Source organism: Pecten maximus, chromosome 16 (genome assembly GCF_902652985.1).
Source record: "Pecten maximus chromosome 16, xPecMax1.1, whole genome shotgun sequence".
Lineage (NCBI taxonomy): Eukaryota > Metazoa > Mollusca > Bivalvia > Pectinida > Pectinidae > Pecten > Pecten maximus.
Window position 1 is genome coordinate 1,723,229 of NC_047030.1, and position 16,064 is coordinate 1,739,292.

General features: G+C 39.2%; 1 protein-coding gene across 5 annotated transcripts in view; it reads right to left on the reverse strand.

The window, feature by feature from the left end:
• The window catches only part of LOC117344613 (nephrocystin-4-like), a 74,714-nt gene that overhangs the window by 48,857 nt on the left and 9,793 nt on the right, over positions 1 to 16,064 (reverse strand). For 2 of the 5 annotated variants that reach the window (XM_033907429.1, XM_033907431.1), the window contains exons 1-9: positions 14,354 to 15,053; positions 14,007 to 14,147; positions 12,363 to 12,547; positions 11,712 to 11,770; positions 11,154 to 11,306; positions 8,647 to 8,840; positions 7,988 to 8,142; positions 5,680 to 5,806; positions 4,983 to 5,216 (exon numbers count right to left, since the gene is read on the reverse strand). In XM_033907429.1, coding sequence (XP_033763320.1) covers positions 4,983 to 5,216; positions 5,680 to 5,806; positions 7,988 to 8,142; positions 8,647 to 8,840; positions 11,154 to 11,306; positions 11,712 to 11,770; positions 12,363 to 12,547; positions 14,007 to 14,147; positions 14,354 to 14,560 — 1,455 coding nt within the window. In that variant the 5' untranslated portion in view covers positions 14,561 to 15,053. Of the gene's footprint in view, positions 1 to 4,982; positions 5,217 to 5,679; positions 5,807 to 7,987; positions 8,143 to 8,646; positions 8,841 to 11,153; positions 11,307 to 11,711; positions 11,771 to 12,362; positions 12,548 to 14,006; positions 14,148 to 14,353; positions 15,056 to 16,064 lie in introns of those variants that run through there. The other 3 variants (XM_033907426.1, XM_033907427.1, XM_033907428.1) reach the window with 3 other exon arrangements.

Sequence of the window (16,064 nt, forward strand, 5' to 3'; positions counted from 1 at the left end):
AAGAAGGAGAAGGCCAGGATTATATTAATGATCAGATGTTCGGCCATACCTGATCTAAGAAGTAGAAGGCCAGGATCATATTAATGATCAGATGTTCGGCCATACCTGATCTAAGAAGTAGAAGGCCAGGATCATATTAATGATCAGATGTTCGGCCATACCTGATCTAAGAAGGAGAAGGCCAGGATCATATTAATGATCAGATGTTCGGCCATACCTGATCTAAGAAGGAGAAGGCCAGGATCATATTAATGATCAGATGTTCGGCCATACCTGATCTATGAACGAGAAGGCCAGGATTATATTAATGATCAGATGTTCGGCCATACCTGATCTAAGAAGGAGAAGGCCGGGATCATATTAATGATCAGATGTTCGGCCATACCTGATCTAAGAAGGAGAAGGCCAGGATCATATTAATGATCAGATGTTCGGCCATACCTGATCTAAGAAGGAGAAGGCCAGGATCATATTAATGATCAGATGTTCGGCCATACCTGATCTAAGGAGAAGGCCAGGATCATATTAATGGTCAGATGTTCGGCCATACCTGATCTAAGAAGGAGAAGGCCGGGATCATATTAATGATCAGATGTTCGGCCATACCTGATCTAAGAAGGAGAAGGCCAGGATCATATTAATGATCAGATGTTCGGCCATACCTGATCTAAGAAGGAGAAGGCCAGGATCATATTAATGATCAGATGTTCGGCCATACCTGATCTAAGGAGAAGACCAGGATCATATTAATGATCAGATGTTCGGCCATACCTGATCTAAGAAGGAGAAGGCCAGGATCATATTAATGATCAGATGTTCGGCCATACCTGATCTAAGGAGAAGACCAGGATCATATTAATGATCAGATGTTCGGCCATACCTGATCTAAGTAGGAGAAGGCCATGATCATATTAATGATCAGATGTTCGGCCATACCTGATCTATGAAGGAGAAGGCCAGGATCATATTAATGATCAGATGTTCGGCCATACCTGATCTATGAAGGAGAGGGCCAGGATTATATTAATGATCAGATGTTCGGCCATACCTGATCTATGAAGGAGAAGGCCAGGATCATATTAATGATCAGATGTTCGGCCATACCTGATCTAAGAAGGAGAAGGCCAGGATTATATTAATGATCAGATGTTCGGCCATACCTGATCTAAGAAGGAGAAGGCCAGGATCATAATAATGATCAGATGTTCGGCCATACCTGATCTAAGAAGGAGAAGGCCAGGATCATAATAATGATCAGATGTTCGGCCATACCTGATCTAAGAAGGAGAAGGCCAGGATCATAATAATGATCAGATGTTCGGCCATACCTGATCTAAGAAGGAGAAGGCCAGGTTCATATTAATGATCAGATGTTCGGCCATACCTGATCTAAGGAGAAGGAGGAGGCCAGGATCATATTAATGATTAGATGTTCGGCCATACCTGATCTAAGAAGTAGAAGGACAGGATTATATTAATGATCAGATGTTCGGCCATACCTGATCTAAGAAGTAGAAGGACAGGATTATATTAATGATCAGATGTTCGGCCATACCTGATCTATGAAGGAGAAGGCCAGGATCATATTAATGATCAGATGTTCGGCCATACCTGATCTAAGGAGACGGCCAGGATTATATTAATGATCAGATGTTCGGCCATACCTGATCTAAGGAGACGGCCAGGATTATATTAATGATCAGATGTTCGGCCATACCTGATCTAAGGAGAAGGCAAGGATCATATTAATGATTAGATGTTCGGCCATACCTGATCTAAGAAGGAGAAGGCCGGGATCATATTAATGATCAGATGTTCGGCCATACCTGATCTAAGAAGGAGAAGGCCGGGATCATATTAATGATCAGATGTTCGGCCATACCTGATCTAAGGAGAAGGCCAGGATCATATTAATGATCAGATGTTCGGCCATACCTGATCTAAGAAGGAGAAGGCCAGGATCATATTAATGATCAGATGTTCGGCCATACCTGATCTAAGTAGGAGAAGGCCAGGATCATATTAATGATCAGATGTTCGGCCATACCTGATCTAAGAAGGAGAAGGCCAGGATCATATTAATGATCAGATGTTCGGCCATACCTGATCTAAGGAGAAGGCCAGGATCATATTAATGATCAGATGTTCGGCCATACCTGATCTAAGGAGAAGGCCAGGATCATACTAATGATCAGATGTTCGGCCATACCTGATCTTAGAAGGAGAAGGCCAGGATCATATTAATGATCAGATGTTCGGCCATACCTGATCTAAGGAGAAGGCCAGGATCATATTAATGATCAGATGTTCGGCCATACCTGATCTAAGGAGAAGGCCAGGATCGTATTAATGATCAGATGTTCGGCCATACCTCATCTAAGAAGGAGAAAAAGGCCAGGATTATATTAATGATCAGATGTTCGGCCATACCTGATCTAAGAAGGAGAAGGCCAGGATTATATTAATGATCAGATGTTCGGCCATACCTAATCTAAGAAGTAGAAGGCCAGGATTATATTAATGATCAGATGTTCGGCCATACCTGATCTAAGAAGGAGAAGGCCAGGATCATATTAATGATCAGATGTTCGGCCATACCTGATCTAAGAAGGAGAAGGCCAGGATTATATTAATGATCAGATGTTCGGTCATACCTGATCTAAGAAGGAGAAGGCCAGGATCATATTAATGATCAGATGTTCGGCCATACCTGATCTAAGAAGGAGAAGGCCAGGATCATATTAATGATCAGATGTTCGGTCATACCTGATCTAGGAAGGAGAAGGCCAGGATCATATTAATGATCAGATGTTCGGCCATACCTGATCTAAGGAGAAGGCCAGGATCATATTAATGATCAGATGTTCGGCCATACCTGATCTAAGAAGGAGAAGGCCAGGATCATATTAATGATCAGATGTTCGGCCATACCTGATCTAAGGAGAAGGCCAGGATCATATTAATGATCAAATGTTCGGCCATACCTGATCTAAGGAGAAGGCCAGGATCATATTAATGATCAGATGTTCGGCCGTACCTGATCTAAGGAGAAGGCCAGGATCATATTAATGATCAGATGTTCGGCCATACCTGATCTAAGAAGGAGAAGGCCAGGATCATATTAATGATCAGATGTTCGGCCATACCTGATCTAAGAAGGAGAAGGCCAGGATCATATTAATGATCAGATGTTCGGCCATACCTGATCTAAGGAGAAGGAGAAGGCCAGGATTATATTAATGATCAGATGTTCGGCCATACCTGATCTAAGAAGGAGAAAGCCAGGATCATATTAATGATCAGATGTTCGGCCATACCTGATCTAAGAAAGGAGAAGGCCAGGATCATATTAATGATCAGATGTTCGGCCATACCTGATCTAAGAAGGAGAAAGCCAGGATCATATTAATGATCAGATGTTCGGCCATACCTGATCTAAGAAGGAGAAAGCCAGGATCATATTAATGATCAGATGTTCGGCCATACCTGATCTAAGAAGGAGAAGGCCAGGATCATATTAATGATCAGATGTTCGGCCATACCTGATCTAAGAAGGAGAAGGCCGGGATCATATTAATGATCAGATGTTCGGCCATACCTGATCTAAGGAGAAGGCCAGGATTATATCAATGATCAGATGTTCGGCCATACCTGATCTAAGAAGGAGAAGGCCAGGATCATATTAATGATCAGATGTTCGGCCATACCTGATCTAAGGAGAAGGCCAGGATTATATTAATGATCAGATGTTCGGCCGTACCTGATCTAAGAAGGAGAAGGCCAGGATCATATTAATGATCAGATGTTCGGCCGTACCTGATCTAAGAAAGAGAAGGCCAGGATTATATTAATGATCAGATGTTCGGCCATACCTGATCTAAGAAGGAGAAGGCCAGGATCATATTAATGATCAGATGTTCGGCCATACCTGATCTAAGAAAGAGAAGGCCAGGATTATATTAATGATCAGATGTTCGGCCATACCTGATCTAAGAAGGTGAAGGCCAGGATTATATTAATGATCAGATGTTCGGCCATACCTGATCTAAGGAGAAGGCCAGGATTATATTAATGATCAGATGTTCGGCCATACCTGATCTAAGAAGGAGAAGGCCAGGATTATATTAATGATCAGATGTTCGGCCATACCTGATCTAAGAAAGAGAAGGCCAGGATTATATTAATGATCAGATGTTCGGCCATACCTGATCTAAGAAGGAGAAGGCCAGGATCATATTAATGATCAGATGTTCGGCCGTACCTGATCTAAGAAAGAGAAGGCCAGGATTATATTAATGATCAGATGTTCGGCCATACCTGATCTAAGAAGGAGAAGGCCAGGATTATATTAATGATCAGATGTTCGGCCATACCTGATCTAAGGAGAAGGCCAGGATTATATTAATGATCAGATGTTCGGCCATACCTGATCTAAGAAGGAGAAGGCCAGGATCATATTAATGATCAGATGTTCGGCCATACCTGATCTAAGAAGGAGAAGGCCAGGATCATATTAATGATCAGATGTTCGGCCATACCTGATCTAAGAAGGAGAAGGCCAGGATTATATTAATGATCAGATGTTCGGCCATACCTGATCTAAAAGGAGAAGGCCGGGATCATATTAATGATCAGATGTTCGGCCATACCTGATCTAAGAAGGAGAAGGCCAGGATTATATTAATGATCAGATGTTCGGCCATACCTGATCTAAGAAGGAGAAGGCCAGGATTATATTAATGATCAGATGTTCGGCCATACCTGATCTACGAAGGAGAAGGCCAGGATCATATTAATGATCAGATGTTCGGCCATACCTGATCTAAGGAGAAGGCCAGGATCATATTAATGATCAGATGTTCGGCCATACCTAATCTAAGAAGGAGAAGGCCAGGATCATATTAATGATCAGATGTTCGGCCATACCTGATCTAAGAAGGAGAAGACCAGGATCATATTAATGATCAGATGTTCGGCCATACCTGATCTATGAACGAGAAGGAGAAGGCCAGGATCCCTCCGGCTGTTTTGCTGACATGCTCATGCTGCATCTTGGTGTCTGGAAGTTTGTAGATGAACTCCTCATCAGGGGCGGGACTGGGTCCTCCATTGAGGGCTAATCTGATTTCGTATGAACTTTGTGCTAAAAATGGGTTCCATGCTGCCCAACGTATGGATACTGTACGTGTGTTTCCTCGGGCTACACGACTGGAAACCTGTCAGTTACAGAAAAAGTATACTATCATAGCTCGGCATCTTAATAATTTTCAAGAACTAATTTGTTAAACAGATGGCTACTGGGTGAGACACAAGACTTGTTTCTCTACTCCAATTCGTATATTGTATAGCCCTGATCAAGAACATATCTATATGGCTATTCACCAAGACAATTCCATGATTGGACGGATATATGAACATATGGGTTTTCTCCGGGTACTCGGATTTCACAGTAAGACCATTATTCAGAATAACATGAGTGATTAACAATATGTTTAATTTGTTCAGTATTCATTGCAAAATAACTAAGTTCAAATATTTAAAAGAATTGAGAAGAAAAAATCTATTTTTAACAATTTGGTTTGTGGATCACACTGATGTATAGGCATAGTATTTACATATGAAACAAATATAAGGAAATATTTCTATGCAAGTCAGACCAGTGTTGAACTTTGACCTTACCTTCCTGTCCTCCTCAGAGAGAGGCTCCCCAATGACATACTCCAGTGTAAAAGTGATGGCGACCATAGGATCCTCCAGGAGTTCTCCTAACTGGATCTTATTCTGCATCGTAAGGAACGCCATTCCACTGTAACAGATTATCTCCCTTGTATTACAATCGCACGACTGACATTTAAGTTTGTGATGTTACAAATTACAGATTATCCCCCTTGTATTACGATCGGCACGACACATTTAAGTTTGTGATGTTACAAATTACAGGTTATTTCCCTTGTATTACGATCGGCACGACTGACATTTAAGTTTGTGATGTTACAAATTACAGATTATCCCCCTTGTATTACGATCAGCACGACACATTTGTTTAAGTTTGTGATGTTACCAATAACAAGTTATCTCCCTTGTATTACGATTGGCACAACTGACATTTAAGTTTGTGATCTTTCCATGACAGGACAATTTCAAAGTTACAAATAGCAGATTATCTCCCTTTATTTTAAATGAACTGAGTGCGAGTTCTTTTGATGGCACACACTAAATTCTGGAGAAAAGGGTCTAAATTTTTATATTATATCCAAACTAGGGAAATCAGCTATAATAAAACATGAAATAAAATAGCTGCAAACATTACCTTATATATCCACAAGTAAGTCCCATGCCCGTATTAATAATAAACTCCCTTCATTTTTGCAGAAAGATAAATTTTGAGATATTTTAAATTACAGAAGTTTATAATGAATAAGCTCTCCACAAACTTAACCATGTGTATCCACAAATAATCCGTTGCCCACAAATAATCCCTTTCTTCATTTTTGCCAAATCATGAATTTGAATACAGAAAGCTTAATTTTTTTCTAAAATAAACCCTCCCCAAAGTTAACACTAAACTTTTACACTTGGTCCCTGGGAGGAGGCTTGTTTGAGGATGAATACCATTACTAACATTTAATACTAGGGGAGGGCATACATGCCATACCTCCCGGCGTGAGATAAAATCTCCCTTATTTTCAAGTCATTTATTTCCTCCCGGCAGGAGAGCCCAAATTCCCGTATTTTGTAATTCCCTCCGGTATTTTTGCCGACGCCACATTTGTTTACAATTCAGTAGTTTTTCTCGCGAGATTTGGCTAAATTTAGCGACCACGTGATCCATCTGTTCACGTGATCACTCAATCAAAATGGCGCCTGTTGGACACGGCTTTCACACGAAGCTCTGGCTAGTGTAATGTTTGCGCTAGAATATCTATCATCATGAAATAAAGGCAAGTCGTTTACAAACAACTTTAACCCTCTTTGCTAACAGACTTGAATTATTGTTTGTTTTCTTTTAGGACCATACTTTGATGATGGTAATTGATACAGAGTCTGTACAGACGCAAAATCACACGTGTTTTTCATTTAACATGTGTATCGTGGATCAGTGATAGCAAGCTGAAATCCGATATTTTCTTTTAGAAAACTATCAAAATTAGCACATCTGGTGGTCGTAGTGGTCAATCATGATGTTTACAATGACTGTACCGTCCACGACAGAGACAATATACAAAATCTAGAATGATCGTGATAAGATTTACTGCAGTCTCCTAACATGAACATCTTAAGTTCTCATGACTTCATGTATACCCTTGCACACTTGGAATATTTTTATATCTAAATGTTCCAACATAAGGGATCCCACAGGACATTTCATGGTGATTTTTACAACTGATGTGTTCCCTCAGAGTGGATCAAGCTTTCTAATTTTAAGAAAAATCCAAACTGATAAATGATTAACTTGTTTGTCTTAATCTTTAGCTACATGTAATTATAATATACCCTTTTCAAATGCTGTTACGTAATATGCATACAGCTGTGAAACTTTTTTTTACAAAAAAAAAATCAAAAAATAGTTTCATATCATCAGAATCCGAATGTATACTTATTGCATTTTTTACCTTATACAACTTTTTGTTGTTTGCATATACAATATGATTAATATCCAAAATAAATATAAATATACTTTATCACTTTCAAAATTAGTTTATTTTGCCTAAAATTTAGTAAAAATGCCGATATTCATGTCGTGCACAAATCTCCCTAATTTTAGGCAAAATTCCCTTAAAATAATCATCAATCTCCCTTATTGGTCTCCTGAAAATATGGCATGTATGGGAGGGGGCTTATTTGATAATAAATACCATTACTTCTAACATTTAACACTAGGGGAGGGGGCTTATTTGAGAATAAATACCATTACTTACATTTAATAAAAATGAGAGGTTTTTTTTTCAGGATAAATATGGTTACAGTAGTAATTTACAGTGATTACCTATCATCCGACTTTTGACTTGACTGCTGAAACTTCTTGCTGCGGCGGACACTGGGGCTGGCTGTAGGTTTCAGTGACTTTGACTTGTCGGCGTGGAGATCGAGATGGAAGATCTGCTGTTTGTCTAGGAACCCCCAGCCATTGTGGACGCCAACCTAGGGTGACAACGTTGATGCATATAGGTATTGTATTGAACTTTGAAATAATTTGGTGAACTCAATATAAACCATTGTAGACATTCCTGTCGGGAAAGACAGTAGATTAGTTATCCCTGTGTGATATCAACTAACAGTATCCTCCTTACAAACAGGTTTTTAATCCAGGTTAGACTGCCAAAGGGCTCAAACAGTGATGATAAAAATCTTAATTGACCGATGAATTTCGTGAAACATTATAAAGTTGATGTATGATATTGCATACTTTAACACTGAATACAAAACAAGTTTAACTAAGATTATAATGTGTATCAGATTCTATGGGGTGTACTAGCTGTCGTGGTTTTTACAGATTCTGCAATTGAATCTACATCACTCCTGAAACTTAAAAACTGCATAGGGAATTATATAAATCAATAATTTCTATAGCATTGATTCATAAATCACATTATTACCGTGAATGTCTGTCAGATGGGAACTAAACAGAGTTATTTTTTAACTTACAAGCAGCCTTCTTTCCACGATGGTAACCTGGGTACCAGACGTGCCACGCCCATCCCGTTCCACTCGATCTTTGTGTAACAGCTCCGATAACTCCTCCTCAAACTTATCTACCGTCGGGTGGAGTTGGATGTTTACATGCTCCAACTGACAAGCAACCTTTCTCATCGTCTTGGGCTTTTTAAGCTGGTCCTTACCTGATTTTTAAAGAATATAAAATTCAGTAAATATATACTAAATATATCAATGTGCAATATGATAACAATGAGCCGTTGTATACACTGTTGCCAAACTTCAACAACAGGCTTCGAAAACAAAGTACTGTATTTATCCTGAAATAAGCCCCTCCACTAGCATAAAAATTTATTAGTATTAGGAGGATTTATTGACATTCATTTAAAAAAAAACAAAGATTGAATGGTGTTTTAAAGTACTGTATTTATCCTGAAATAAGCCCACTCCCCTAGCATGCAAATTTATTAGTTTGAGGAAGACTTATTTGTGAACCACTTTCAGATAACAATTGAAAAATTGTGATTCTGCAAAATTGAAGAAGTGGCTTATTGGCTTCAATTCATGGACAGGAACTTATTTGTGGATAAATACCGTACAAAGGCAATAAACCAAGGGGGATAAATATGGGATCATTACCAGACAAGGGCACATCAGGAGGAAACTACGACATTTAAGAATTATTTTGAAAATTTAAATTTCTGATGAAATGGACTAAAATACAGCAATGTCTAGAATTTATTTGGAATGTATTTTGTGGAAGACATTGCAGAAGTTTTGATAATTGAAATTTCATATATGTCAGGTATTCTATCTAATAAGTACGATCATAGATATGTTAGATATATAGTGTTGTCATAGCCTGATGTTGAGGATACCCCATGGTGAGGATACCCCATGGTGAGGATACCCCATGGTGAGGATATCCTCATGGTGAGGATACCCCATGGTGAGGATGCCCCATGGTGAGGATATCCTCATGGTGAGGATACCCCATGGTGAGGATGCCCCATGGTGAGGATACCCCCATGGAGAGGATACCCCCTGGTGAGGATACCCCCCATGGTGAGGATACCCCCATGGAGAGGATACCCCCTGGTGAGGATACCCCCCATGTTGAGGATACCCAATGGTGAGGATACCCCATGGTGAGGATGCCCCACATTGAGGATACCCCATGGTGAGGATACCCCCATGGTGAGGATACCCCACATTGAGGATATCCCATGGTGAGGATACCCCATGGTGAGGATAACCCCATGGTGAGGATACCCCACATTGAGGATACCCCATGGTGAGGATGCCCCACATTGAGGATACCCCATGGTGAGGATACCCCCATGGTGAGGATGCCCCCATGGTGAGGATAACCCCATGGTGAGGATACCCCATGGTGAGGATACCCCATGGTGAGGATACCCCCATGGTGAGGATAACCCCATGGTGAGGATAACCCCATGGTGAGGATACCCCATGGTGAGGATATCCCCATGGTGAGGATGCCCCACATTGAGGATACCCCATGGTGAGGATACCCCCATGGTGAGGATACCCCACATTGAGGATACCCCATGGTGAGGATACCCCATGGTGAGGATAACCCCATGGTGAGGATACCCCATGGTGAGGATAACCCCATGGTGAGGATACCCCATGGTGAGGATACCCCCATGGTGAGGATACCCCACATTGAGGATACCCCATGGTGAGGATACCCCCATGGTGAGGATACCCCATGGTGAGGATACCCCATGGTGAGGATACCCCCATGGTGAGGATACCCCATGGTGAGGATACCCCCATGGTGAGGATACCCCACATTGAGGATACCCCCATGGTGAGGATACCCCATGGTGAGGATATCCCCATGGTGAGGATATCCCCATGGTGAGGATATCCCCATGGTGAGGATACCCCATGGTGAGGATACCCCACATTGAGGATACCCCATGGTGAGGATACCCCCATGGTGAGGATACCCCACATTGAGGATACCCCATGGTGAGGATACCCCATGGTGAGGATAACCCCATGGTGAGGATACCCCATGGTGAGGATAACCCCATGGTGAGGATACCCCACATTGAGGATACCCCATGGTGAGGATACCCCCATGGTGAGGATACCCCACATTGAGGATACCCCATGGTGAGGATACCCCCATGGTGAGGATACCCCATGGTGAGGATACCTCCATGGTGAGGATACCCCCATGGTGAGGATACCCCATGGTGAGGATACCCCCATGGTGAGGATACCCCACATTGAGGATACCCCCATGGTGAGGATACCCCACATTGAGGATACCCCCATGGTGAGGACACCCCCATGGTGAGGATACCCCCACGGTGAGGATACCCCACATTGAAGATAACCCCATGGTGAGGATACCCCACAGTGAGGATACCCCCATGGTGAGGATACCCCACATTGAGGATACACAGACTAACACATCAGTTTGAGGTATATGTACTTGTCTTGACCTAAGGTGATATTACCTGGAGTCTGACTCTCCTGTAGGCCGGGGACCATGTCGTTGCTGCCAATTATTACGTTCTCCGGGATCAGGTTCATCACGTCTAGTAGGGCTTTGTGGGTACCCAGTGTGTAGGAGAGCATGCAGTCAGGGATAGGCTTCAGGTCAGGGTTACCTAGCACACAAAATAGTTTAATATATACCTCTACATTGTCAATATCATGGTTCTCCTTTTGAGAACATGGCATTGCCTCAGGATTTTACATAGATTTACATGGTGAATGCTGATGATGAAATAGAAGACTCTTAACCTTCCAGCATACCTGGCACTCCTATTGTACTTCAGGTAATATTTTCTTTGCCTTTTTTCCCCCCTATTTTACTCACATGTTATAATTTTAGTTTATCTTAATAAAAATAAAAAACAGTATCATTTATTCAGACAAATCCCCTCCAGCACCCAACATGCATTGAATCCAAAGGATAATATATTTTACTGGAATAGCCTAAGCACAGAATGTTAAACTCTATCAATACTGTCCATGACAGAGTCATCAGTTGTCTGGTCAAGGCTACTTACTTTCAATCGGTTCCTCCATAAACAGAAGAGCTCGAGGTGTCCCATAATACATCTGGACTCTGTGATAGAAAAGATTGCCATGGATTATCTTAGTGAAGATCTAACTAAATGAAGATGCAGGCAAGAGAAGAATAACATCAAGCTACAGACATCAAGTGACCCATAAGTAAATCCATCGTACAATGTATTTTCAAATCAATTGAAATTCTTTAAAATCAAAATTTAAGGTATCTCTTTAGAGGAATTCTCAATAACCACTTTAAAACAACAAATACTCATTTTGTGAATGTCCACAAACTTATTTCACTTTTTTTCTCTTTTTTATTTTATTTAATGAACTATTAATAGAATTGTGAAGTAGACGATTCCTACACTGATGTTACTATGTTATCGTGTGCATGTCACAATTCAATCAATACCTTTAAAATTTCTCACAATAAGGGGAGATAACTTGATCTTAATCAAATTTTACTGACTTAAGTTTATAGTACAAGTCAATATTGGATACCAAAGCCTAAAAAATCAATAATGCTGTTTTGATATAATAAGTAACTCAAGCTTAGCTAAATTTTCCATTGCTTTACAGGATTTATAATGTTAATTAAACTTTAATAAGAAGAAATATTTAACAGGTCAAAGATAAAATTTTACTTCTGGACAGGGAGGCTAGAAGCTCGGCCAAAGTCTGGAAGGTCCTCGTTGGATTTGAAGATATGGATGAGGCCCCAGCCACAAGAAAACTTCTTCTGCTTGCCATTGTCCTCTCTCACCGTGGCAACGACCTCTACAATGCCCGCAATACTAGCATTGCTTAATGAAGTATGGAAGTACACATTCTGCAGATAGAGAATTTTAAGAAGTCTTCATTAAAACAAAATCAAGGGTGATTTTTATTATATCCACAAGATGTGATCACTCCAGTTACAATACATTCGAGTTATAATGATATTTAAATCACAAACAATCATGCATTTTTTCCCACAAAGTAATTGCTGTGTATCGATTAATTACAGTACAGGGAGATTATAATATGTCTTGAGAGTAAGATGATTTCCTCTCACGTTAAGTTCGGCCCCTGAATGTTTCCTACAATCCTATAACGTAACATGAAACCTTATCAACTTTGAATAGTAGATAATTAACTTTTTATTTTATTTTACTAATTCTGCTGAATAATGAATCAATAATTACATAATTGTCATTCAAATTATACTATATAGCAGGGAGAACACAATGTACATTGTTGTGGGCATCACTGTTATAAATGTCCGGCAAATTAAAGGTTTGAGAAGGAATTCAATCAAACTATATTAAGTCGTGGTTTACAGATAATCAAAAATGCTGATTAAATTGACATTGATACCACTCTGATTCAATATCAAGCATTTTTTTTACTTTTCTAAGATCAATTTCACAAATTTTCATCAACAATCAAAATTTTAAATAGAGCAAGATGATATTAGTTTGAATTTCTTTGTTGAATAATTAATATAAGCTGGTGTTGAACTGAAGACTAGATCTCTTATTACCAAATTAAAATGAATGTCACATTATCATCGACCCCGCTGGAGTCTACATGTTGCACACATTTGACCCATGGAAGCATGTGCACTGACTTGAAAACCTTCAATTTGACATGAATATTCATATTTTTATGAACCAATCAAAATGCCTCTTAGTTCTGAAACTGTTCCTTAATGTCCAGAAATATAAATGATTATACCAAGATCACTGTTACCGTCATATATCAGCATGGATGGTTTATGTTCCATTTGGCCAACCAAAGAACGTTTCTGATTGGTCAGATTTTCTTTAGCCATTTTCCATGATATGATATGTCACATTAGACGTCTTTCTTTATTTTCAAGCAAACTATCATGGATAGATTTTGAAGATCCCATTATTAATCTTAAATACTGGACCAAAAATATCAGAGATTTTCTGAATATCCTGCTGAGTAAAAATATAAGGAGAAACTTACAAAGTTTAGATGACATAGTTACCTTGTCTGAAGTGACATTTACAAAATAGATTTTTTTTTTAAATTTTTTTTTAGTCCCCTAAACCTTTGAACCAACTAATTAACAAACAATCTAGATCTATTGGCAAGTACTTTTCTAGACGTTTGTTTTATCAATACTCCTTAATTACTCCTTAGAATACTTTTTCCCATAGGAAAGTACTAAAAAGCATTCAAAGTTTAAGGAAGATTGTTTCCATATAAAGCTAAGGAATGTTAATGAAGCATTAGTCATATTAATTACACATTCCAACAGACCAAACAGTAAAACAAACCTGGTTGTATTTCAGTTTAGGCTTCTTCTGATTTGCATTCATGGAAGAATATGGACCGATCCATTGTCGACCAAAGAACTGCCTGAAGTTGAGATCGTAGAGGCTTACACTCAGCTGGTATTCCACAGTTTTAGTGTCATTCTGAAAACACAAAAATAACACAAACATTATACACTATAACTACAAAGTCATTATACCAAGTCAAATCTGGATATAAGCACCGCCTTTTATGTAAATCTGTAGATAAATTGTTCTTTAACAACAGGTGCTCTCTAAATGCAGAATTAACAATCAAATAACAGTAATTAAGAGCTGAGAAAGTGGTCCTAGGTTATTCAGACGTATACCTGTGGCCCTGTATTTTGGGGAGGGAAGATCCCCTCAACTCCTCGCAAGTGTACACACACAGGACAATACACCTTTTCCTCGTTTGTCACACTCCAACGCACATGCCGCACATAGGGTAACACCACATGCTGCCGTCGTGGCGATATATGACTCAATATTCTCTTTAGACTTTTTTTGTTAACCTCCAACTCCAATTCCTTTTCCATATTTAAAATGGCAAAATCTTTTGTCCCAGTTGGTGCTTCTTTAAGATTCAGCACATTGTTGTACTTTTATATAACCCCAGACAGAAATACATTGTTTCTCAACTCCATGGTTCTGCATGGTAATTGCAAACATGCACAATCCTGAACTTGTTTTGGACAGAAGTACAAGAACTACATTTTCCTTCCAAATAATGATGTGTTGGTTATTTAATCCTGTATGTGTTACAACAGTTTCAGATCAAAAAGTTGTAGACTAAAGCCTCTGGAAAACAGATCCGGTTCCCTTCCGAAACATTACTCACCATCTAAATCAAATATTTATCAGAAAACAATTTTGTTACAAGTTACAACCCACACATAGTAACTGTGGATAATCACATCACAAAGTCATGAATGAAATATTTATAAGAAGAAAAAAACAACAGTTTCCATAGCTATACAGTCAGTCAATATAAATAAATTCCATTATTTATACGTTTTCATGCTAAAAGTACAATCCACTTCTAACATGGTCATCAACTGTCAATCACGTTACATGTGGAGACATATCGAATCAATCTCATTGCTCAATAAATTAAATGAACTTAAGTGATCTAGGGCTATATTGTGTACACTTAAGAGCGATTCAATCCAGGTTAATTACAATCACATACAATAACCACACCTGTATGACCTCATCATCTACATCTATACTTTCCTGTAGATGTAACATTGCTATGGAGATCCAGACACAACAATTCACATTGTAAAATATTCCATCGTAATATCTAATTATTCTCTGAATGACCTGTTCTGCTGACCAGACAACTTTGTATATATAAATATGTCTCAATAGATCGAGGCCATATCGCGATATATCTAAACCTATAGAATTAGGCTACAATGGATAAGCTGAATTCTGATAAATATTTATGAATATATGATCAGTTTCACACTGCCAAGTTAATCCCCGGACATATTATTGGAGGCTTCAGTCGATCAACTTTACAGGTAACTCGATCAACTCTACAGGTAACTCTATCAACTCTACAGGTAACTCGAGTGTAAAAACATCTCCCTGACACCAGCACTAGTACTATATACCAGTGATATAAATCTCCCTCACACCACCACTATGCGGCAGCGATATAAATCTATTATATAAACTTCACCAGTTGCTGCTGCTGCTGACAGTCCGTCCTTAATTAAGTAACCCTTCAGGCCACTCAGTAAAACCACTGTGACAATAATGACAACTGATTAGCTGTATTGGGTTGGGAGATCCATTACTGAGGTATACAAGTAGATCACATATAATACCAGTATCATTTGAATCTCCATACCTTATGAAGTTATACCTCAATTTTATATCCTTCAGGATACCATCACAGGGATCAGTAGTGAATTACTGACCTAAACATAAAATATATATATAACATGTTAGTGTTTACCTATTATATATGTTAAGGTCGGCAATTCATTACTAGTCCCTGTGGTTAAATATCAATTTCAGACTCAACTACAA